The sequence below is a fragment of the Balaenoptera physalus genome (assembly GCF_965194825.1).
Source record: "Balaenoptera physalus genome assembly, chromosome: 1".
In the NCBI taxonomy this organism is placed as follows: domain Eukaryota; kingdom Metazoa; phylum Chordata; class Mammalia; order Artiodactyla; family Balaenopteridae; genus Balaenoptera; species Balaenoptera physalus.
In genome coordinates, this window is record NC_138882.1 from 84,159,626 (window position 1) to 84,183,043 (window position 23,418).

The 23,418-nt window shown below is 44.6% G+C and overlaps 2 protein-coding genes across 26 annotated transcripts in view; both read right to left on the reverse strand.

Moving 5' to 3' along the window:
* Nucleotides 1-10,740: 10,740 nt before the first annotated feature.
* HAX1 (HCLS1 associated protein X-1) lies at nucleotides 10,741-13,413 on the reverse strand. 2 transcript variants are annotated; one of them, XM_082436103.1, is made up of 7 exons: nucleotides 13,245-13,413; nucleotides 12,462-12,718; nucleotides 12,108-12,295; nucleotides 11,605-11,656; nucleotides 11,371-11,477; nucleotides 11,152-11,242; nucleotides 10,741-11,002 (listed from the first exon to the last, which is right to left on the reverse strand). In XM_082436103.1, the coding sequence occupies exons 1-7, from the start codon at nucleotides 13,295-13,297 to the stop codon at nucleotides 10,917-10,919; spliced, it is 834 nt and encodes a 277-aa protein (XP_082292229.1). In that variant the 5' UTR covers nucleotides 13,298-13,413; the 3' UTR covers nucleotides 10,741-10,916. The 2 variants fall into 2 exon arrangements, with proteins under 2 accessions (XP_082292229.1, XP_082292230.1); XM_082436104.1 differs by having other exon boundaries at nucleotides 12,462-12,756; nucleotides 13,245-13,411.
* Nucleotides 13,414-14,494: 1,081 nt separating this feature from the next.
* UBAP2L (ubiquitin associated protein 2 like) overlaps nucleotides 14,495-23,418 on the reverse strand; it is a 43,294-nt gene continuing 34,370 nt past the window's right edge. For 5 of the 24 annotated variants that reach the window (XM_082435309.1, XM_082435324.1, XM_082435308.1 and 2 more), the window contains 5 exons: nucleotides 23,175-23,392; nucleotides 22,685-22,790; nucleotides 17,884-17,951; nucleotides 16,597-16,794; nucleotides 14,639-15,278 (listed from right to left, as the gene is read on the reverse strand). In XM_082435309.1, coding sequence (XP_082291435.1) covers nucleotides 15,183-15,278; nucleotides 16,597-16,794; nucleotides 17,884-17,951; nucleotides 22,685-22,790; nucleotides 23,175-23,392 — 686 coding nt within the window. In that variant the 3' untranslated portion in view covers nucleotides 14,639-15,182. Of the gene's footprint in view, nucleotides 14,612-14,638; nucleotides 15,279-16,129; nucleotides 16,181-16,596; nucleotides 16,795-17,883; nucleotides 17,952-20,867; nucleotides 21,272-22,684; nucleotides 22,791-23,174; nucleotides 23,393-23,418 lie in introns of those variants that run through there. The other 19 variants (XM_082435315.1, XM_082435304.1, XM_082435321.1 and 16 more) reach the window with 11 other exon arrangements.

Genomic DNA, 23,418 nt, shown 5'->3' on the forward strand with positions numbered 1-23,418 from the left:
ACAGAGGCAGAGGGGCTCCCATCAGCTGTCAGGTGCTCCACCTGCCCTATCTCACCCAAGCGCTCCAGGCTACCACCCCACGTCATCTGACTTTGTCCAACACAGGCAGCTGGGGAAGGTGAGGTGCAAACGTAAATGCAACCCCACATCCCACCCAGAGCCTGAACAATAGGCCGAGGTCCCGGGAGACAAGGGCAAAGGTTGTGGCTTTCCCAAATCACCCCCTCATGCCTACCTGATCCAGGAAGCCATTGCTCAGGGACAGATAGGGGACAGCGTAGGTGACAAAGATGGAGGCTGTCTCCTTGGGACCAATCACTGTCAGGTTCCCACCTGTATAGTTCTGTAGGGCATCTGCAGTGTAGGGGGACAGCCAGTATTTCCATCTTTGCTCATTCAAAACTGCTCTAAGGCACCCTTGCCCACACACAGGTGTCCCCAACCCTGTTCTCTCCGTTACCGTGATAGAGAGCATACACCTATGCTCCAGAGGCACAGAAAGCAGACAGCAACTGCACCAAGGAGTAAATGGGAAACTTGGCCCAGGGGAGGCATCCCAGGAGGCACATGGCCAGGGAGAAGGCTGGATTCAGGTGGGCCCCTTCAAGGATCAAGAAAAGAAAACCAATATCCATTGTGTCACTGCCAGGCACTGTCACCAGGTAACACTGCTACTCCTCCCCACGACTCTTAAGACAAATGTTACTATTCCCATCATATAGGTTAGGAAGTTGACGCTCAAGGAGGTTAAGCAACTTGTCAAGGTCACACAGTGAAGCCAAGTTTGTACCTGGATCTGTCTGCTCTTTCCACTACAGCACTTGATGCAATGTGTGCCTGGGGGATGAGCAGGTGAGGTCCTGAGCAAAGATGAACCCCCGAGGGCTTAGGTGGGGGACAGAAGAGGAGAGCACTTACCCTTGATGCTTTGCCATAGATCTCCATCTATGTGAGTGGAGGATTAATGTGAAGAAGGGGGATGGCAAGATACAGAAAGGGAAGGGACTGGACTGGGCCAAAGGCGTATCTCAGTCCAGGGCACTGGTCAAGCTCAAGGAGATAATGTCTATGAGTCACCAAAGGATCTGCCTTTTCACCATTACCACACTCAAGTACACATCCTACCCCGTCTGATGACCAGACCTCACCCTCCTCACCTGAGACATTACCACTGACGTAGATGGCTAGCCTAACACCCAGAGAGCCAGCCAGAAACATGGTGAAGAAGTTGCCTTTGGTTCCTCCACTGGTGACAGCCTGGGCCAAAGTCCCCTGTATGAGGAGCTGGTAGAGAGAAGGAAGATGAGGAAGAGGGAACCAAGAATAAGGAGCCTGGTGGACCACATCCCTGGGATGTGGGGTGAATACACTTCTAGGAGGCTTGGGGAAAATGATAGCTCACGCTAAGAAAAGTAAAAATGCCTAAACAAGTCATTTACATTTATGACCATTATTGAAAAAAGGGAGAATACTCAGACATTTTGAGGATTTTTGGAAAAAGCATCTGAACTAACATTGACAGCTGACAGCTCAAAGCTGTACCACGACCCCATGTTAGAACAGGAGCATATGGGGTCCAGATAATAAGTGGAGTCCTGGGCTCAGGTCTGGTTCACAGGATATTCACTGAGACCAAGGATCCACCAGGTGGTCACTTCCCTGATACCCCAATATATAACTGAAATGAACATTCTTTGAAGTTGCAGAACACTCATATTGGTTTCTTGACCTGTGGAGTAAGTGATGAAGGCCAATTAGAGGGCTGAGACTACCCCACACCAAGATAATAAATAAAAACAATACCATATCCTAGGGTAAATGGAAGAGATTAGTGCCACCCTCAAAGCTGTAAAGAATATAAGAGAGGTGGCCCCTTTCATACCACCAGTTTGGCTCCTACAAAAACCGGATAGATCATGGCAGATGGCAGTGGTCTATGGTAAAATTATTCAAATAGTAACTCCAATTGCAATTGTTGTGTCCCAAATGGTAACTTCATAGAACAGTTTAATACAGCCTCTGGTTGGTAGTATGTAGCCATTAATCTGGTGAATATGTTATTTTGCATCCCAACCAGATCAGAAAGAAGGATCACAAGGAATTTCATCCACGTGGGAAGTCTAGCGATATACACTTACGGTCTTACCCCAGGACTATGTTAACTCTCTGGTCCTCTGTCGTAATATAATCTGAAGGGAGCTTGACTATCTGGACATTTTGAAGAACATCATATTGGTCCACTATACAATGGACCCTTGAACAACACAGGTTTGTACTCCTTGGGTCCGCTTACATGTGGATTTTTTTCATTAAATATGTATTACAGTACTACATGATCTACAGTTGGTTGAATGCAAAGATGCAGAACCACATATACAGAGGGCTAACTGTAAAGTTATACTTGGATTTTTTTTTTTTTTTTTTTGTCTGTGAGGCATGTGGGATCTTAGCTCCCTGACCAGGGATCGAACCCGCACCCTCTCCAGTGGTTAAGGCAAAGTCTTAACCACTGGACCTCCAGGGAAGTCCCTATACTTGGAATTTTGACTGGGCAGATGGTCAGAGGCCCTAACCTCTGCGTTGTTCAAGGGTCAGCTCTATATATAACATCATGCTAACCAGATCAGAAGAGGAAGAAATGGAAGTATATTGGAGGGCCTGGAAAGATAACATGTATTCAGAAGGTGGGAAACAATCTTATAAAGATTCAGGAAACTGCCACCTTGGTAAAATTTTGAGGGGTCCAGTGGTCTGGGACATGCTGGATATCCAATCTGAAGTAAAGGACTGATTATTGAATCTCCCACCTTCCATCACTGAGAAAAAAACACATCACCAATCTACTTAGGATTTAGGAGCAATGTATTTCACACTTGAGAATACAACTCTGACCATTGAAGGCTGTCAACTTCGAGTGGGACCAAAGCAGAAAAGGCCTCTGCAGACATGTGACCCAGCAGACCCAGTGAGACTAGAGTATCTGTAGTAGGAAAAGATACCATGTGTGGTTTGGCAAGCTCTAATAGGAGAATCATAATGTAGACCCACAGGGCTCTGGAGCAAAGCCATGCCATCTGCAGCAGAGATATACATACCTTTTGAAAAGCAGCTCTTACAGTGCTACTGGGCTCCAATAGCGACAGAGCATCTGATTACAATTCATCAAGTGACCAAGTAGCCAGAACTGCCCATCACAAGGTGGGCTCTGCCTGATTCTCCATGTCATTAGGAAGGGTGGGCCCAGCAAGAACACATTGTAAAATGGAAGTGACATCTTTGGGTTCAGGCATAAGCAGGGTCAGAGGGCACAAGCCAGCTGAAAAGTAAGTGGCCCAGACTCATGTCATTTACCAGGCATCTCTCCCTCAGCTCACATGACCTTATTGGGGATTGTCTTAGTCCATTCAGGCTGCTATAACAAAATACCATAGACTGGGTGGCTTATAAACAACAGAAATTGATCTCTCACAGCTCTATAAGCTGCCAATTCCAAGATCAAGGTGCCAGCAGATTCGGGGTCTGGTGAGGGCCCACTTCCTGGTTCATAGACAGCTGTCTTCTCACTGTGTCCTCACATGGCAGAAGGAGCAGGGAAGCTCTCTGGGGTCTCTTCTATAAGGGCACTAATCTGATTCATGAGGGCTCTGCCTTCATGACCTAATCACTTCCCAAAGGCCCCACCTCCAAATACCATCACATTGGGGGTTAGATTTCAACATATGAATTGGGTAGGGGGGGCACAGACATTCAGTCTATGACAGGGATTCCTTGTGAAGAGGGATCAGAGAAGGAATAAGCTTGGTTCAGACATGAGTTGGCACGGTTTGTGGGTAAAAGCCAAAAATTGACTGCTGCTGCATTGCAACAAATCAGGAGTGTCCTTGAAAGACAGTGGTGAGGGGAAATCCCCCCAGGGGACAGAGATTTGGACAGTACATCTGGTCATCCACTTTGCGGGGAAAGAGAAGGTAAGAACATACACAGTCACAACTGGCCTGGTTGTTTGGTCAGTGGCTTGAAAAGACAAAGAGTGGAAGATCAGGGACAAGAAAGTCTGAGGATGGACCTATGGGAGTAGTCTTGAAGTGGAAAGGTCTTTGTATTACACGTTAACGCCCACCAGAAAGCATCCATCACAGATGCACTGAACAACCAAGTAGGAAGAATCACTTAGCCACTGCCTGTCATCAGCCACCCACTTCTGAACAATGAATACACTGAGTAGAGTAACTGGTGGTAGGATAGAGGCTATGCACAGGCCCAACAGTGTGAGCTCCTACTCACCACGGCTCAGTTAACCACTGCTGTGGCCAACGTGCAATCTGCCATTAACAAATACCAACACTAAGTCCCTAATACAGTGCTATCTCTCGAGGAGAGGAAGCAGACACTTAGGGACAAGTTAAGGACACTAGATTCCCCATCACTTTTGACTGGGATTGACACATACTCTGAGTATAGGTTTGCCTTTCCTGCCCATAGGGTCTCAGCTAATATCACTCTATAAGGACTTATGGAGTACTTGATCCGTTAATATGGGACCCACATTATATAATTTTTAAAAATTTATTTGTTTATTTTTTTGGCTGCATTGGGTCTTTGCTGTGCGCGGGATTTCTCTAGTTGCGGTGAGCGTGGGCTACTCTTCATTGAGGTGTGCGGCTTCTCATTGCGGTGGCTTCTCTTGTTGCAGAGCTTGGGCACTAGGGCATGCGGGCTTCATTGGTTGGGGCACGCGGGCATCGGTAGCTGTGGCTCACGGGCTTAGTTGCTCCACGGCATGTGGGATCTTCCCGGACCAGTGATCAAACCCGTGTCCCCTGCATTGGCAGGCGGATTCTTAACCACTGCGCCACCCGGGAAGTCCCTGAAAACTTTTTTTTTTTTTTTTTAATTTATTTTGGCTGTGTTGGGTCTTCGTTGCTGCACGCGGGCTTTCTCTAGTTGCAGCAAGCAGGGGCTACTCTTCATTGCAGTGCGCGGGCTTCTCATTGTGGTGGCTTCTTTTGCTGCAGAGCACGGGCTCTAGGCACGTGGGCTTCAGTAGTTGCAGCATGTGGGCTCAGTAGTTGTGGCTCACAGGCTTAGTTGCTCCGCGGCATGTGGGATCTTCCCGGACCAGGGATCGAACCCGTGTTCCCTGCACTGGCAGGCGGATTCTCAACCACTGCGCCACCAAGGAAGCCCCCCTGAAAACTTTTTTAATGAGAAAAAGATCCAATAATTTTTTTTAACATCTTTATTGGAGTATAATTGCTTTACAATGTTGTGTTAGTTTCTGCTGTATAACAAAGTGAATCAGCTATATGCATACGTATATCCCCATATCCCCTCCCTCTTGTGTCTCCCTCCCACCCTCCTTATCCCACCCCTCTAGGTGGTCGCAAAGCACCGAGCTGATCTCCCTGTGCCATGCAGCTGCTTCCCACTAGCTATCTTACATTTGGTAGTGTATATATGTCAGTGTTACTCTCTCACTTCGTCCCAGCTTACCCTTCCCCCTCCCTGTGTCCTCAGGTCCATTCTCTACGTCTGCGTCTTTATTCCTGTCCTGGCTTTAGGTTCATCAGAACCTTTTTTTTTTTAGATTTCATATATATGCGTTAGCATATGGTATTTGTTTTTCTCTTTCTGACTTACTTCACTCTGTATGACAGACTCTAGCTCCATCCACCTCACTACAAATAACTCAATTTTGTTTCTTTTTATGGCTGAGTAATATTCCATTGTATATATATGCCCCATCTTCTTTATCCATTCATCTGTCGATGGACATTTAGGTTGGTTCCATGTCCTGGCTATTGTAAATAGTGCTGTGATAAACATTGTGGGACATGACTCTTTTTGAATTATGGTTTTCTCAGGGTATATGCCCAGTAGTGGGATTGCTGGGTCATATGGTAGTTGTATTTTTAGTTTTTTAAGGAACCTCCATACTGTTATCCATAGTGGCTGTATCAATTTACATTCCCACCAACAGTGCAAGAGTGTTCCCTTTTCTCCACACCCTCTCCAGCATTTATTGTTTGTAGATTTTTTGATGATGGTCATTCTGACCGGTGTGAGGTGATACTTCATTGTAGTTTTGATTTGCATTTCTCTAATGATTAGTGATGTTGAGCATCTTTTCATGTGTTTATTGGCAATCTGTATATCTTCTTTGGAGAAATGTCTATTTAGGTCTTCTGCCCATTTTTGGACTGGGTTGTTTGTTTTTTTGATATTGAGCTGCATGAGCTGCTTGTGTATTTTGGAGATTAATCCTTTGTCAGTTGCTTTGTTTGCAAATATTTTCTCCCATTCTGAGGGTTGTCTTTTCGTCGTTTTGATGGTTTTCTTTGCTATGCAAAAGCTTTTAAGTTTCATTAGGTCCTATTTGTTTATTTTTGTTTTTATTTCCATTTCTCTAGGAGGTGGGTCAAAAAGGATCTTGCTGTGATTTATGTCATAGAGTGTTCTGCCTATGTTTTCCTCTAAGAGTTTTCTAGTGTCTGGCCTTACATTTAGGTCTTTAATCCATTTTGAGTTTATTTTTGTGTATGGTGTTAGGTAGGGTGTGTTCTAATTTCATTCTTTTACATGTAGCTGTCCAGCTTTCCCAGCACCACTTATTGAGAGGCTGTCTTTTCTCCATTGTATACTCTTGCTTCTTTCATCAAAGATAAGGTGACCATATGTACGTGGATTTATCCCTGGGCTTTCTATCCTATTCCATTGACCTATATTTCTGTTTTTGTGCCAGTACCATACTGTCTTGATTACTGTAGCTTTGTAGTATAGTCTGAAGTCAGGGAGCCTGATTCCCCCAGCTCCATTTTTCTTTCTCAAGATTGCTTTGGCTATTCGGGGTCTTCTGTGTTTCCATACAAATTGTGAAATTTTTTTTTTCTAGTTCTGTGAAAAATGCCATTGGTAATTTGATAGGGATTGCATTGAATCTGTAGATTGCTTTGGGTAGTATAGTCATTTTCACAATGTTGATTCTTCCAATCCAAGAACATGGTATATCTCTCCATCTGTTTGTATCATCTTTAATTTTTTTCATCAGTGTCTTATAGTTTTCTGCATACAGGTCTTTTGTCTCCTTAGGTAGGTTTATTCCTAGGTATTTTATTCTTCTTGTTGCAATGGTAAATGGGAGTGTTTTCTTAATTTCACTTTCAGATTTTTCATCATTAGTGTATAGGAATGCAAGAGATTTCTGTGCATTAATTTTGTATCCTGCTACTTTACCAAATTCATTGATTAGCTCTAGGAGTTTTCTGGTCGCATCTTTAGGATTTTCTATGTATAGTATCATGTCATCTACAAACAGTGACAGTTTTAGTTCTTCTTTTCCAATTTGGATTACTTTTATTTCTTTTTCTTCTCTGATTGCTGTGGCTAAAACTTCCAAAACTATGTTGAATAATAGTGGTGAGAGTGGGCAACCTTGTCTTGTTCCTGATCTTACAGGAAATGGTTTCAGGTTTTCACCATTGAGAACGATGTTGGCTGTGGGTTTGTCATATATGGTCTTTATTATGTTGAGGTAGATTCCCTCTATGCCTACCTTCTGGAGAATTTTTATCATAAATGGGTGTTGAACTTTATCAAAAGCTTTTTCTGCATCTATTGAGATTATCATATGGTTTTTATCCTTTAGTTTGTTAATATGGTGTATCACATTGTTTGATTTGCGTATATCAAAGAATCCTTGCATTCCTGGGATAAACCCCACTTGATCATGGTGTATGATTGTTTTAATGTGCTGTTGGATTCTGTTTGCTAGTATTTTGTGAGGATTTTTGTCTCTGTGTTCACCAGAGATATTGGCCTGTAGTTTCCTTTTTTTGTGACATCTTTGTCTGGTTTTGGTATCAGGGTGATGGTGGCCTCGTAGAATGAGTTGGGGAGTGTTCCTCCCTCTGCTATATTTTGGAAGAGTTTGAGAAGGATAGGTGTTAGCTCTTCTCTAAATGTTTGATGGAATTCACCTGTGAAGCCATCTGGTCCTGGGCTTTGGTTTGCTGGAAGATTTTTAATCACAGTTTCAATTTCAGCGCTGTGATTTGTCTGTTTATATTTTCTATTTCTTACTGGTTCAGTCTTAGAAGGTTGTGCTTTTCTAAGAACTTGTCCATTTCTTCCAGATTGTCCATTTTATTGGCATATACTTGCTTGTAGTAATCTCTCATGATCCTTTGTATTTCTGCTGTGTCAGTTCTTACTTCTCCTTTTTCATTTCTAGTTCTGTTAATTTGAGCCTTCTCCCTTTTTTTCTTGATGAGTCTTGCTAATGGTTTATCAATTTTGTTTATCTTCTCAAAGAACCAGCTTTTAGTTTCATTGATCCTTGCTATTGTTTCCTTCATTTCTTTTTCATTTATTTCTGATCTGATCTTTATGATTTCTTTCCTTCTGCTAACTTTGGGTTTTTTTAATTCATCTTTCTCTAATTGCTTTAGGTGTAAGGTTAGGTTGTTTATGTGAGATTTTTCTTGTTTTTTTTTTTTAATTTTATTTATGGCTGTGTTGGGTCTTCATTTTTTTCTTGTTTCTTGAGGAAGGATTGTATTGCTATAAACTTCCCTCTTAGGACTGCTTTTGCTGCACAATAATTTTTTTAATTGAAGTATAGTTGATTTACAATATTATGTTATTTTCAGGTTTATAGCAAAGTAATTCAATATTTTTGCAGATTATATATTCCATTATAGGTTATTACAAGATAATGGGTATAATTCCCTGTGCTATACAGTAAAAATCCTTGTTCCTTTATCTATTGATATTTTATACAAAGTAGTTTGCTTCTGTTAATCCCTTATTCCTAATATGTTCCATCGCTCTCCTTTAGTAATCACAAGTTTGTTTTCTATGTCTGTGAGTCTGTTTCTGTTTTGTATATACATTCTTTTGTGTTATTTTTTAGATTACACATATGAGTGATATACAGTATTTGTCTTTCTGTGTCTTATTTTACTAGGCATAATATTCTCTAGGACCATCCACATTGCTGTAAATGGCAGTATTTTACTCTTTTTAATGGCTGAGTAATATTCCATTATATATGTGTGTGTGTGTGTGTGTGTGTGTGTGTATATATATACATATATATATATATCACATCTTTTTTTCACCATCAAACATCATTTATTAGATTCAAAATGATGTCATCGAAGCAAACGAAAGATTTGTATAGATTTTTCTTTTTTTGGCTTCCTTGCAGAAATCACATATTACAAAAAAATTTTTATTATAGTTGATTTTCAATGTTGTGTTAGTTCCAGGTGTACAGCAAAGTGATTCAGTTATATACATATATATAATCTTTTTCAGATTTTTTTCCCTTACAGGTTATTACAAAAGAGTATGGTTCCCTGTGCTATACAGTAGGTCCTTGTTGGTTATCTATTTTATATATAGTAGTGTGTATATGTTAGTCCCAAACTCCTAATTTATCCCTCCCCCGCCTTCCCCCTAGGGTAACCATAAGTTTGTTTTCTATGTCTGCAGGTCTATTTCTGTTTTGCATGTAAGTTTATTTGTATCTTTTTTCTTAGATTCCACATATAAACAGTATATGATATTTGCCTTTCTGTCTGGCTTACTTCACTTAGTATGATAATCACTAGGTTCATCCATGTTCTTGGAAATGACATTATTTCATTCTTTTTTACAGCTAATATTCAATTGTATATATATATCACATCTTTTTTAATCCAATCATCTGTCAATGGGCATTTAGGTTGCTTCCATGTCTTAGCTATTGTAAATAGTGCTGCTAAAAACACTGGGGTGCACGTATCTTTTCAAATTAGTGTTTGTGGTTCTTTCCACATATATAACCAGGAATGGAATTTCTGGATCATATGGTAGTTCTATTTTTAGGGTTTTTTTTAAATATAAATTTATTTATTTATTATTTTTGGCTGCATTGGGTCTTTGTTGCTGCACACGGGCTTTCTCTAGTTGCAGCAAGCAGGGGCTACTCTTCGTTGTGGTGCGTGGGCTTCTCATTGAGGTGGCTCCTCCTGTTGCAGAGCACAGGCTCTAGGCACGCGGGCTTCAGTAGTTGTGGCACGCAGGCTCAGTAGCTGTGGTTCACAGACGCTAGAGCACAGGCTCAGTAGTTGTGGCACACAGGCTTAGTTGCTCCACGGGATGTGGGATCTTTCCGGACCAGGGATCGAACCCGTGTCCCCTGCACTGGCAGGCGGATTCTTAACCATTGCACCACCAGGGAAGTCCCTACATTTACATCTTGAGTTTTTCTATCTGGTATGAGGGAATGTTCTAATCTACTTGTTTTACATGTGGCTGTCCAGCTTTCCCAGTACCACTTGTTGAAGAGACCAATAATGTTTTGCTAGTTATATTTTCCCTAATATATACAAAAAAATAAAAATAAAAACATAGCCAGTAAAGGAAGAAATATTTGCCCATGTACTTCATCAAATTATCTCATGAACTACCCAATCATAGTGCTCCCACACCTAGGGAAGCACTTATATACATACTTCCTTTTTTTTTAAATCTAATGCATCCCCATGGAGAAATTCCCCTGGAATTATCACTAGTTATCTTATCTCTTCATAAGGAAAATCATCTTCTAGAGGTACCTGACCCTTACTTACCAAAATCAGGTTTTGGAAGTAAAGCAAAAAATTAAGAAATAATTTTTTGTGGGTCAAGTTAATTTGGGAAGCCCTGGATAGTGTGAGAAAGTGGAACAGCCATGACAAAGCCAAGACTAAGGAATTAGCATAAATAAAGGTTTTATTGGTCAGTCTGGGTGAGTGACATACTGACATACCCTCAATTCACTGTTCCACACACCCAAGGTGCTGAGGCAGCAGGAGGAGAACTAAGCCCATTGCTGGTGAGCAAAGGGTGGGAGGGGGAAAGAACCTAAAGGCCTCTGAGGGTTAACAAGGCTACCGGGACCGGAACCAACGTCCTAGGAACAAATCCAGGATGGAAAAGGCATCATCCAGGGATGGAGGTGTTGGTGATTCTGGACCTAAGGAAGAAAGTGATACACAGAGGGTAAGTGAAAGAGACTAGATAGGGGCAAAGGAGAGGAATAATATTAAAGGGTAAGAGAGTTAAGGGTTTCCCTCTCCCAAGGAATTAAGAAATGGATCCCTTTGATTCATACTCTTTACTTACCATCCCTAGGAGAGCCACCTGCTTCTTGATGGGTTACTGTGGTCTCTTTCCGGCCCTCACTGTCCACCACAGTCCGGCGCTCCTCTACTGTCTACAAGGAGAAACCCCCACCATATCCCTAACGTCACTAAAGGTGAGTTAACTGATTTCTTTACATAGGTCTTCCTTTCCAGAACATTCTCTGCCCATAGTTCCCTTTACCCGACTCTCCCAACTCACCCCATCTGGCTTAGTGATCTTAGTCACAGAGACGCTCTTGAAATAGGATTTGGGCTGGGGCTGCAGAACTGGGCCAAGGCCCTCCTCGGAAACCTGGGTATCAAGATCTAGAAGGGCAGAGAGAGGAAAGAAAAAAGAAAGAGTCCAAGGGAAAGAAGGGAACAAGTGTGGCAGGAAGAAATTTCAGGGAGGGAGAACAAAGGGCTGGTAAATGTCCTTTCCCTCCAAACTCACCATTGTCCTCTCTGGCTCTAGAATGGGGGGTCACAGGCCATGTATCATCAAACTGCAGAAGAAGCCAAAGTAGGTTAAATGACACCTTTCAATTAAATTTGAGGGGATCACAGAACCCAAACTATTTCCAAGTTCCAAAACTACTTTTCCTCAGGAGAAATAATCCCAGCCAGGATAGCTTTATTTACTTACACCTTCCTCCTTCCTGTTTTATGTATCCCTCTACCAAAAAGCATTCCTCAACTGATACTTTTCTGTCCTCCCTCAAGAAGTCTGCTTTGTCCAAGAATCATTTAGACCAGCAACTTTTTTTAAACAGAAAGCAGAACTCACATTTCCCCCCAAAGAAAATCCTACAAGAAGCTTAATACAGAAAACAAATAAATAACACCAAGTGGAGGGCCTAGGACTCCAACCCAAGACTGTTAAGATTCCAACAAGGTTTCTAGTCTTTGCAGTCAGTTTTCTCCACAGGCTCCCACTTCAGGCCCAGATGTACTCACCCTATGAAAAGGTCTCTGGGAGCCCCAGCCTGGTGCTGGTTTGGAGGATTCAGTTCTTGCATCACTCTCCAAGGCCCCACGAAAGATCCTAGGCTGGTGACTATCTGGATACTTAAGCATTGAGTCCCGAAGCGTCTGTCCTTCCTGCCGTCTCTCACCAGGTGTCTCTGACTCAGGACCTGGAAGTTCTGCAGAAAGGTGGCAGGTGGATGCTGGGGACTTGGACTCCTTTAAATCTCCTTGAAATCATCACTTTTCTCACACTTCCCAACCCCCAACTACTCTCTGCAGGTTCCTTTTTTCACCCACCGACCCAGCAGAAACCACAGGTTCTCCCCCGGGGCATCCACACACCAGGAGGGCGGGAAGGCAAGGTCCAGGCCCCCATCTCGCTGAAGATGTTATTGAAATCCCGTACTAGGTCATCAAAGCCGAAGTTATCGTGGAAACGCATCCCTCCTCCTGGGCTGAAGCTGAAGCCGAAGCCAAATTCCTCGGGGGGCTGGGGACCCTCAAACCTCGAGCTCCCACGGCCCCACGTGGCTCCTTCTTCTTCCTCATCATCTTCATCTTCATCGCGAGTCATCCCTCCAAAAAAGGGATCTCTGTGGCTAGGGGTGGAGGCAGATCGGCCACCAAGATTTCAGCACTACTTAAACCATAAAGTCAGTTAGTGGGTGACACAGTGAGACAAGAGTTGCGATCTAGGAAGCTGAAGTGAGGGTTAAGGGGACTGGCCATCGGGTTTGTTTTGTTTTTATCAAAGTCAGTCCTCACCTCGCGGCTCCCCCAAACGCTTCCGCTCGGCTTTTCTTCACTGTTCCCCAGCCCCTCCCTTCTCTCCCAAGGTCCTGCTCACTTGCTCATTGTTCTCTTCCCCAGAGCCCTATTGTCTTCCCCCTCCCGCGCCCCTGTTGCACCACCCCAGACTGGAGAAAGGTTTAAGCGGCTGTTTCCTCTCCTCTTAACGACCGCCCTGGTTACTGTCGCGGGGTGAGTGCTCAATGTTGACTTCCGTTCTCTCCGCAGGAGTTGAAGGAGCAGGGAAAAGGATGTTTTTCCAAAAATAGGGTGTCAAGGGTCAAGCTCCCCTCAGAGGATCCCGCCCCGCCTTCTCTGGCCCGGACCCGCTCTCACCTCCGAGGTCCAGAAAAGCCGAAAAAGCCCCGAAAGAGGTCAAAGAGGCTCATTCCCGCAGTGGGACTCGAACCTTCGAACCCCACAGCTGGTGGCAGCCAAAGCTACGCTGTCGGAAATTGAGCGAAGCGTCAGACCACGGTACCGGAAAGCAAGCCTGCGATCGGACACTGTCGTAAAACGACCGTAAGCCGGACTGGGTGGGGGTGGGGCAGGGCAGACGGGCCTATCACGTTCCAAAGGCTCTTTTACTCCGTTTCCTGTGAAGGGAGCGGGCGTACTGAATTTTCGTTTTCCAACGATCACCTGCCTCCTAAGCCAATTCTCCTTCCTGCCGATCAACCCGCTCCAACAGGGTGTTTCGAGGGTTTGACACTGGATGGCACCGGAGGCAGCCGCCAGAGGGCAGCCCACCCGCACAAATGAACCGGACCGAGACCCTCCCTCACCGCCGGCCCACCACACCCATGGGCTACCAGTCTTCCTTCTAAGCCCACCTCGCCCCTTTCCTCCGTCCAGTTTGTTTCTTGACTGACACAATTAAGTCTAATATTAGAGGGATGGAAAAAATGTTGCATTAAGCTCCTTCTAGTATAGTGACTTCCCCAGAGTTGAGTAAAAGATAAAAGACAGAGGAACGCATGGATTTAACTCCATCTCTCCAACTATTAAGGAGTTTGTCATAACTATAAAGGATTCTCCTAATTCTTCCAGGCAGGGTCTGCAACCACCAGGATAGACTTCGTAAGAGAGCAAGGGAAATCTATTGAAGAGTCTTGGGAGAGAATCGGGGGCTAATTAAGTATCCCCTTTTTCGGGTCACTGACTTTAAAAGCCTCCCCCTTGCTCTACCCCCACCTCCATCCCAACCCTGGCCTTGCTCTAGACTCCTTTTCAAGGGGTTGGATATTAGCTACTTGAAGTGAAAGCACTCAAGAAGTAAGAACTACTGCTTCAGTTTTGCTAGCCAACAGTGCATGTTGCCCTCATTTCTTTCCAGTTCATTTGCCTGGACCCATCTAAATTAAATTTTGATTCTACAAAGCCATTTCTTTCAACTCCTGCTTAATCCTCTCCCCTTCCACCCAATATCTGCTCTCCCTTCACTGCCTAAAATCTGCTGTAGATCTGGAGGAAATGAAGATTTGCAGTGATTCTTTCCAGGCACCACGCTGTGTAATTCTTAGGGGTAGGGGGGAAGGGAATGCCCTCAAGGGCAAGATGATACTAGCACATTAAGGTCAGAGGAGTTCTTAAAGGGCGAAGATTTCATTTTATTCCACTGCCTTCGGGGCCTGCTAGAGAAGGCCCAGTTGGTACAGTAATACTTATTCACCAAGCTGGTCATCGACGAGACTGAGGATATCCTAGACGGAGCAAGAATGGGCAGAGGCTGAAGGTAGAGGTTTTCTTTTTATATATACAAGACACATTAATCCATTAAATTTGAGGACACAGTACAAAAAAAAAAAAAAACACTTCAACTAATTCATCTGACAATGCTGTTCATATTCATGACGCCATTTTTTTGTTGTTGTTGTTTTGTTTCCTAATAATAAAGGAGGAGACTTAGGGCTGTTGGGCTGATATATATTTGGGGGTCCCCCCTCCCTACCTCACCCACACACCACCAGGGTGAACAGGAGGAGGAGAAGGGAGGGCAGGGCCCACAGCAAAGTTTCATAATCTTGAATGCAAGGGGGGAGGAGAAGAGGAAAGGAAGAAAAAAAAAGGAGAAATACAAATCCTATAATACATACAACAGAGTGGGGATGGTATGGGAATGCGACAGACATGAAGCTGAGGCATGGGATGGGCCACTGGGGGTGGGGGCAGTGGAACCCCCCCACATTCCTTTCTCTCTTTGATGCTGTTTCCATAGTTGCCAGGCTGAGAAGCCCTCTCAGAAGATGGGACCGGGAGAAGAGAGTCAGGGCCTCAGTTGGCCCCCCAGCTGTAGCTGTTGTAGGCAGACTTGTTGGTCTGGGGCTTCTGCGGGATGGAGCTGGTCTGGCTACGTTGCCCGCTGCCCGTCTGCAGGGGAATGGGAGGGTGAATGGGGAGGAAAAAGATGTCTAGTTAGTGGGACAAATTTATGACATCTTCAGGTGGAAATCTGGAAATTGTTTTACTCTCCCATTCCCCTTGCTTAGAAACTACTCTGAAGCTTACTTCTCAACCATAGGAAATTTGTTTTATACAGCAGTTAGAGCACCTCTGACAAGTAAAAAAACACTCTCAAACTTTAAATAAGGGAAAGATGAAAAGAGGGCGGGATACTTTTAGAGACAAGATAGTGCATCAGTTCTACTAATTTTCAATTTCACCTTCTCCTCACCCCCCAAACCCACCTTCCCCTGATCCGAGGAAAGGCTACTCTCTAGAGAGAATTACAGCCTCTTGGAGATGAGTGATCACAAGGTGATTTCACTTTCACTGATCCCCATGAATGCCTCAATTTGGACATCTGTCTTTGAGAGCAAGGCAGCCCTTATTCTAGCTCCGCAACCACCTATGAGGAAGGGGGAGAGGTCACCTGCACCACCCCAGGGCTCCCCACCCCTACCACACATCTGCGAGCCCATTTCAGGGAAGGTAAGAGAGACAGTCTGAGGCCCCAGGCTCCAGATGCTGCCCCAAGAATCCTTTCCATTCCAGTAACCAAGTGTTTCAAGAGTCGGGGAAGGGTAGAAAGAAAAAGAGGACACTGAGGAGAGGAGGACAAGAGAGGAACGGGAGGCCAGAGAGCTCAGCAAGGTGTTTGTGTTTGTGTATCCCGATTTGTGACCGTGCAATCTTTTCTCTTCAAGTTCCCTGAGACTGTGGAGGTGAAATGGGGACTGAAAAGGAGTGGGTTCAAGCATATCATCATTCAGTTTCATTACCTGCTCCTCCTGCTGGCGCTGGCAACAGAGAATCATCTGCAAATATGGTAGCTGAGGCAGAACCAGGATATATGGAAAATAAAGGGACAAACTTTGACAATAGAACTCCACCATTAGAAGGGAAAGCTATAATGTCAGGGAAGGGGGAAGGCTGGGAGAGGTAAGAGGGGAGGTGTGACCCAGGTCTGATAGGATGAGGACAACTGTGCTATGGGAGGAGGTGGAGGAGAAAGGCACCAAAGGAACTGGGCAAAAAAGGGTTCAATCTGGCCTCTTCTCTGACATCTCCTTTGCCGGCCACTCGTGTTGTGTGCGCTTGTGTCTGTATGTGCTGTGTGCCCATGGCTGGCGCTGGGGAGGACTGGGTGAAGGTGGTGGTGAGGAAGGGTAAGAAAAGGAAAGGGGAGGTAGTTTTAGGGTATAGGAAGGAAGAGGAAGGGAAAGGAAAGAGGGGGAAGGGCTATTACCTGGCCATCCTGCTGCAGGTGATGGTGAAGGATCTGGGAGTGCGGTTGCTGATGTGGGGTCAGAATGTGCATAAAGGGGGCAGGTGGGTAAGCAGCAGCTGTGGCCGGATTGATGGGCCCCCCACTTCCTAGGGCTGAAGGCAAGTTGAAGGAGGCAGCAGGAGTACCGGAATGAAAACCTTGTTTCTCAAAGGACTGCTATCCAGGAGAATGGGAGGAGAGAGAGTAAAAGGGATCAGCAAACTAATCCTCAGAATTTCTGAACCCAAGATCCCCCACCCTCAGAAAGCAGCATGGTGTCATAGAATGAATGCTGCACCTGAAGTCAGACATTCAGGTCTCAGCCTCAGCTCTACCCTTTAACAGCTGTGTGATCCTGAGAAAATTAATCTCTCAGCTTCATTTTCTCTTAACATAAATCACGGATGCTATTAACCTCTCAGTTGTAAGGACCAAATGAGAGGATAGATGTGAGAGCACTTCGTAAATTCTAACATCATTCATGAACACAGTGAAATCTGCTGACTACTCTTAGCACAAACAGGGATATCCCTGGAGTTGGGTAAATATTAGAACTCCTTGGATATTTCAAAAGAAATGAATACACACTGAGGTATCTTGAGTGTTAACGGTCTTGGCCATGAAAGACTCCACCATAACTCCTCATACTTTACATCAAACTTTTAATTATTTATGATGTGTGTTGGGGGGAGCAACACAATACAAATCTGTGGATAATTCAGATGCCTCACTTTAGCTACTGGGTTGTGTCCTCTCCTACTCTGTTTATAGGTATACTTACAAAAAGAATGGAAAGAACTAGTTTCCCTTCATTCCATATCTGTTCTCTCGGAAACTTACGAAAAGGTTGGGAGTGGGTATGTAAAGGGCCAGGATACTTGCACAGTAAATCACATGACATATCACAACAATTTACCACACTGCACCTTCCTGTAACATTTTTCTTGCTTTTTCCCAGAGGGCTAAATTTAAACTTCTTCAAGAAACTGAGGTTTAGAGACACTCATTTTCTAGTAGAATGGATTTCCTGACACCTCTCTTAGGGTTGTTCTTCACTGTATTTTTTTCCCCCTTTGGCCGCGCCACTCAGCTTGCGGGATCTTAGTTCCCCGACCAGGGACTGAACCCGGGCCATGGCAATGAGAGCGCCAACTCCTAACCACTGGACCGCCAGGGAATTCCCATGTTCACTGTACTTCTATCATTCCAACTCCACCTCCTCTATGTCATTTCTTTTTCCACTTCTATCCAGAGCCAGGCACCTACCTGGGTTTTGGAGTACACAGAACCCGAGATATCTGGCACGCCTGTGTTACTGGAGGTGACTGATACACCTGGGGGAGGAGGAAACAGACAGGAGGATTAGCTCAGCTAGCTGCCTGGCCCCATCCCTGGGAGATGATGTGTGTAGTAGCCCTTCTAGCTATAGCACTGCAAGGGAATTTTGGTCTGTTTTTCCAGCTTCATGTCAGTCCTGAGGGATAAGAGTTCATGACACAAAAGCTCCCTAGGTTCTCCTGCCCTTTCCAGATGTGTACTGAGTATTTATGTGAGAGTGAGGTGTGTTGTACTGGGGAGGACTAGGGAATATAGCCAAACCTCACTAGCATATGGTTTTCAAAACACTTTTCTGTGCCAAAGCCCAACAGGATTGTATTAAACTCTTAACGTCCATTTCAAATCAACTGACCCAAACTCCACTCAGTTCTGCAGTCCTGCTCCTGAATGGGCTCAAAATCCATGCCTCCACAGCATAAGGCAAGTATTAGGGAAGCACTCCTATTCAACCCCCAAGAGCACTTTCATTCTCGGAGCCTCAGTTTACTTAGTCCAGCTTCCCCAGTCTTGGCACTTCTACGCTACAGACTTATGATTTAAAGAGCTGGCACAAAGGCTAATTTCCATTTACTCAGTTTAAGCCAAAGCATGGAGAGAGAGGGGTAAGGAAGGTAGATAGGGGTAGGCTATCTCCTACAGCCTAGGTGGAACACAAAAATCCAACTGTCATTCTAGTTTACAACTTCACCTTTTCCACGAGATAAAAGCTCTAATCCATACTCGAGCAACTTGCATGTTTCCTATTGAAAACCTCCCTACCACCAACTACAATTTTAAGGAAACCACAATAGTACAATTCTCCATTTTGATTTGTACTCCTTAAACTGAAATACACATACTGTACCTCCTAGGGTATGGGGCAGTAAGTCAAGGATAGGAAAAAGCCATCAGGTAAAATAACCCAGCAACTTACTTGAGAAATTGTATACCAATATTGAAGGAAAAGTAACTCAAATTTAACTAGGAATTTAGAGCATCCTTTCTAAATATCTGTTAGTTTTCAGGAAGTGAGATAAAATGAAACCTCAGAAAAACTTTGCATTTCAGTTTATGTCTTTGGATCATTCTCCTCTGCTGTTAGAACACTTTGTTGAGAGTTTTTTGGAAGCCCTAAACTGACCAAATCACAAATGAGGAATTCTCCATTCACCCACAATTCAACAGCAATCTCCCTTCAAACTCCAGAACCCAAATCCTCTCTAGACCAAGGCAGCCTTCAAAAGCTAAGCCCACCTTGGACAGCCACTTTAGAATCTTCCCAGTAGAAGTGGCATCTTACTCTGGAGAACCCTCCCACATCACAAGGCCAGACAGTTCTAGGGAGGAGCAAATACCAACTAGGAAAAGAACAGAACTACAGAAACCAAGCATGAGAAAATACTTCCCATCTCCAAAGTATCAACTCTACACTTTAAAGGCACTTAAGAAAAAGGGGACAATACAGGAACTAACATGATAGTTTTTTCCCTTCCCTTTTCAAGCCCCAGGTGCCCATTTGGCAAATCACTGGTAATAGGCATAACTTTAAGAACAGGAGTTCATTTATGTAAAAAGCTAAGCTAATGAGGAGGTTTGTGTGGAAGGGTTGAGAGTAAGGTGTAATAGGATATAAATGGAACATTTTTGAGGGGAACCAGAAGAGACAATGATCTTTACTGCAAAGGCTCAAACAGCTTGCTGACACCACTTGGTCACCCCATACAGAATGGGAGAAATGGCTGATTCTCAAGCCAGGTGGCAGGGAGGAATTTAGTTCCAATGTGCCCCTACCTGGTCTCATTCTTTCCAGAGGGTGGACTAGCTAAAAAACAGCTTCTAGTCTAGAGGCCTTAATTGGCCTGTTGGTTGAAACAACTGGAAATGCTGGAAAAAAGAGAATACTTTGTGTAGTAGCCCTAAATGGCCTCGGTGTAAGCATCTGAGACCCTAGAAAATAATGGGCATTGGTTTCCCTACCTATCATTCACCAGTAATTAGCAATCTCCTCAGACTACAGTTTTCTTGCTTTCCTTCCAACAGTCAACACCCCCTGATTACCCCCACTCCCAAGCAGTGATGAGCATACAAACACAATGTGGATGGCCGGGAGGAGAAACAAGAACCAATCTCTCCCAGCATGGCAGCCCCTGGGAAGGCTGGTCACACTCACAGGACAAAATTACTCCAGAGGGCTGGGAACAAATACAAAGAAAGTGAAATATCTAGGTTTCCAATTAACCAAGGACAGAGTTCTCACTGTCCAAGTTAACTCTATGAACGAAGGGCTGACGGTGTACCAGTTGGATTGAGAGGGGATGAGAATTTCCATAGTCAAGGAGATGTCTAACCAAACCTCTCTCACACATTCTTAACTATACCCACAAGTGCAAAACGACTAATAAGCCACAATCCCTGAAAAGCCATCGAGGGACTAAGAACAATGTTCCAGGCTAGAACAGTTTCCACAGCCTGAGTCATCAACTAGCTGGTCACTAATGACTTTATCTGATCTCAATCAGCCACTTGGCCTTTGGGAACCAGATGTGGGAATTAAGCCTTGGAAGATACTTTCCTAACAAAAGCTCTGAACACCATCTCTTCAGCCTTTCACAATGACATGACACGAACTTTTTTGTCCTTTCTCCTCTGCTTATGTCAGAGACAAGGGGAAGATCTAAATGGAAAAGTGAAGAGCTATAATAAGCATGGAGAATCGGGCATTTTCTACAAATAGCTTTCTTGACTAACCAATCAACAGGCTGGGAACTGAGGCCACTTCCCCTCCCCCACCTTAATAAAATCACCATACTGAAAAGTTAACAGTTCTTTGGCTATGCTGGGGTTTGATTGAAAAGGCCACCCTCCACCCTTCATCCACAGCACAACATTGGCTCCTAGTGTCCAGAAAGACATGCACGGAAAGAACGCCAGAGTTAGCTAAAGAAATACCACAGTTTATTGAAGACTACAAATATTTTGTTACAAGTTGAAACTACATGCCTTCCAGAAATCAAAAGCAACAGCAGGTGTGTGCATTGATGCTTCGGAGGAGGTGCTGCACCGCTTGAATTCGAAATGGGTAAGACAGGGTCAGACACATGGGGGAGAGGGAAATGGGGGAAGGGCAAGTTCAAAAGCCCAGAAGGTATCCACCAACTCATTTCCCCAAGCCACGCAGGCCATGGCCACAGCTCAGCAGGCTCTCCTCAGTGGTCTGGTTTCTGAAACAAGACTTCAGTGCAAATTTACACACACACACAAAACACAGCCCCCAGCCTTGGGCCAAATTAGCTCTCTGCCGTCCAGAAATGCTTGTAAGGGGGTGGATATTTTCTTCCTAAAAGGAATCAAATACATAAAAATAAATGAATTTAGAGGTTGATGAGGAATGGGATGACAAGAGCCCTCTGTGGGGTTGGGAACTGGGGATTCTTAAAGGGCTGTTATAGGAGGTCTCTGAAATCTTAAGGGAAGTATGAAGCTAGGATTTCCAAAATCAGCTATGCCATTTTCTTCTATTACCAATCATCTACCCCTTCAAATTCTTGAACCTGGTCCAGCTAAGACCTAAATCTAATATTCTTGGAATAGGGCCACTCCAAGACAAAAGCTTATAATCCTCCCCACCAAAGACTAGAGTGGACCTGCTCAGTGAGAGGGGGGCCCTAGGCACAAGGAGTCTGGGTATTATTAAATCTCAATGGGGTCTCTCAGGATTTCTTTAGTTTAAATCTTGACCCACTCTAAGTCATACAACACAGTTCAAAGCTCCACCTGTTAGATCCCAGATCTACTGCCCTCTTTGCTCAGCTCAGTTTCCCAATAATTGAAAAGCTTGGGCAATTTTAACCACCTGGAGCCCATACAAGGGTGAAGAACACAGATGTAGCTCCATCCAAATCACCATGTAACCATAACTAAGCTAAGAATTTTAAAGGACAACCCTCAACTCCAACCCCAAGCAATGGCAACCACCTCCTCCCCATACACATCTACAAGGCACTGAAAAAAGTAGATGGAATTGTTTTATTCAAAGACTCTTACTCCCTGTCCTCCAAAAATGGAGAGTAGGTGTCAGGTATGGGAGCAGGGGATAGGCTAAATATCTTTTAGGTCAGCACCCATTCAGAGGATTCCCGTATTTCCCTCCCTGCCATCAGAGGTGCAAATGGACTTTGCAAAGAGACCAGCCATACAAATGAAGGAACCTAAAGGTCCAACTCTCCCTCTATTGAGTATTCATGCCTTACTCCTTTCTCTCCACATCTTCGGCCCTCTAGATAGGCAATAAAAAGGGGCCACATGAGAAAAGCAGTACTACAAAGAGATTTAAGCCAAACCTACCACAGCATGCTAGCTAAGAACCCATTTAACTCTTCTATTCAGTGAATATATCCCCTATTGTACTACCAGTACCTTAAATGTTAACACTTGCCTCCACTGACATCTCAGTAAAATCTTGGGGCCCTCTGCTTCCCACCCAAAGTTTAGGCCAGCCAACATATTCTAATAGCCAACTCATGCGCCAGGGCATTCCCGTCATGAGTAGTGGATACACATTCTAGTATTAAGCTCCTCTGTTGGTGCTGCTCAGACAGACACCCAAGTCAGGCAGACATTAACAATCATACATGGAGCAGCAGCACACCCTCACCAACCCTGTTTTCTCAAGCACCAGATCTTCCTCCCTGAAGCTCATTTAATGACATCCCACAGACACCAATGACAGCCAGGGTCAAGGTGAGCTTACCAGTGTTGTATCCATGAGACCCATATCCACTTGGCTGTTGGAAAGGGGTGGCTGATGCATTCACACTGACATTCACACCATGCTGCTTGGAAGAGGTAGGAGCCACCTGAAGAGCAATAGGCCAGAACTACATTGAAATGGCAGCAAAGTACCACTCAACCGACCCCTTCTACTCCAGAGACTGGGCATTCAGCTGGCTACCCACTCTGATGTATGCTGTCCACAGTTTACTTAGCAAAATGGGTTCAGGGAATGAATGAGAGTCTGAGGGAAGCAAAGCTGTACATTCCCCCTTTAGCTGATTCTACGAATGGGTAATCCCTTATCCCAATCCCAGCCCCACTCCCTCTCCCAGGCCAGAAAGAGGCCAGAGGTGGAAACTGTTCCTCTTCATTCATTATTAAAAAGTCATCTAGCCTTGAAAGCAGCTAGCATAGTGTCCAGGGCTAGGACTCTTCACCACAAGTAAAGACCAAGCCCAAGTACTTACAGGGAACACAGCAGGCCCATACTGGAAGGTGCTGGGGAGGCCCGGAACCCCTGTGTAGTATGGCAGGCTGGTGTAACTGTAGCCAGGAGGCAGCGCCGGGTTCAGGAATGTCTGCTGCGTGGTATGGTGAGTCTGTGTCTGGTTCTGCTGGGGCTGGGCCAAGGTTGTGGCCGGGGCCGGGGAGGAGGCATCCCCACGGCCGAACTTTGTGAGGTCACCTGTGACACGAGAGGCTAAATGTATC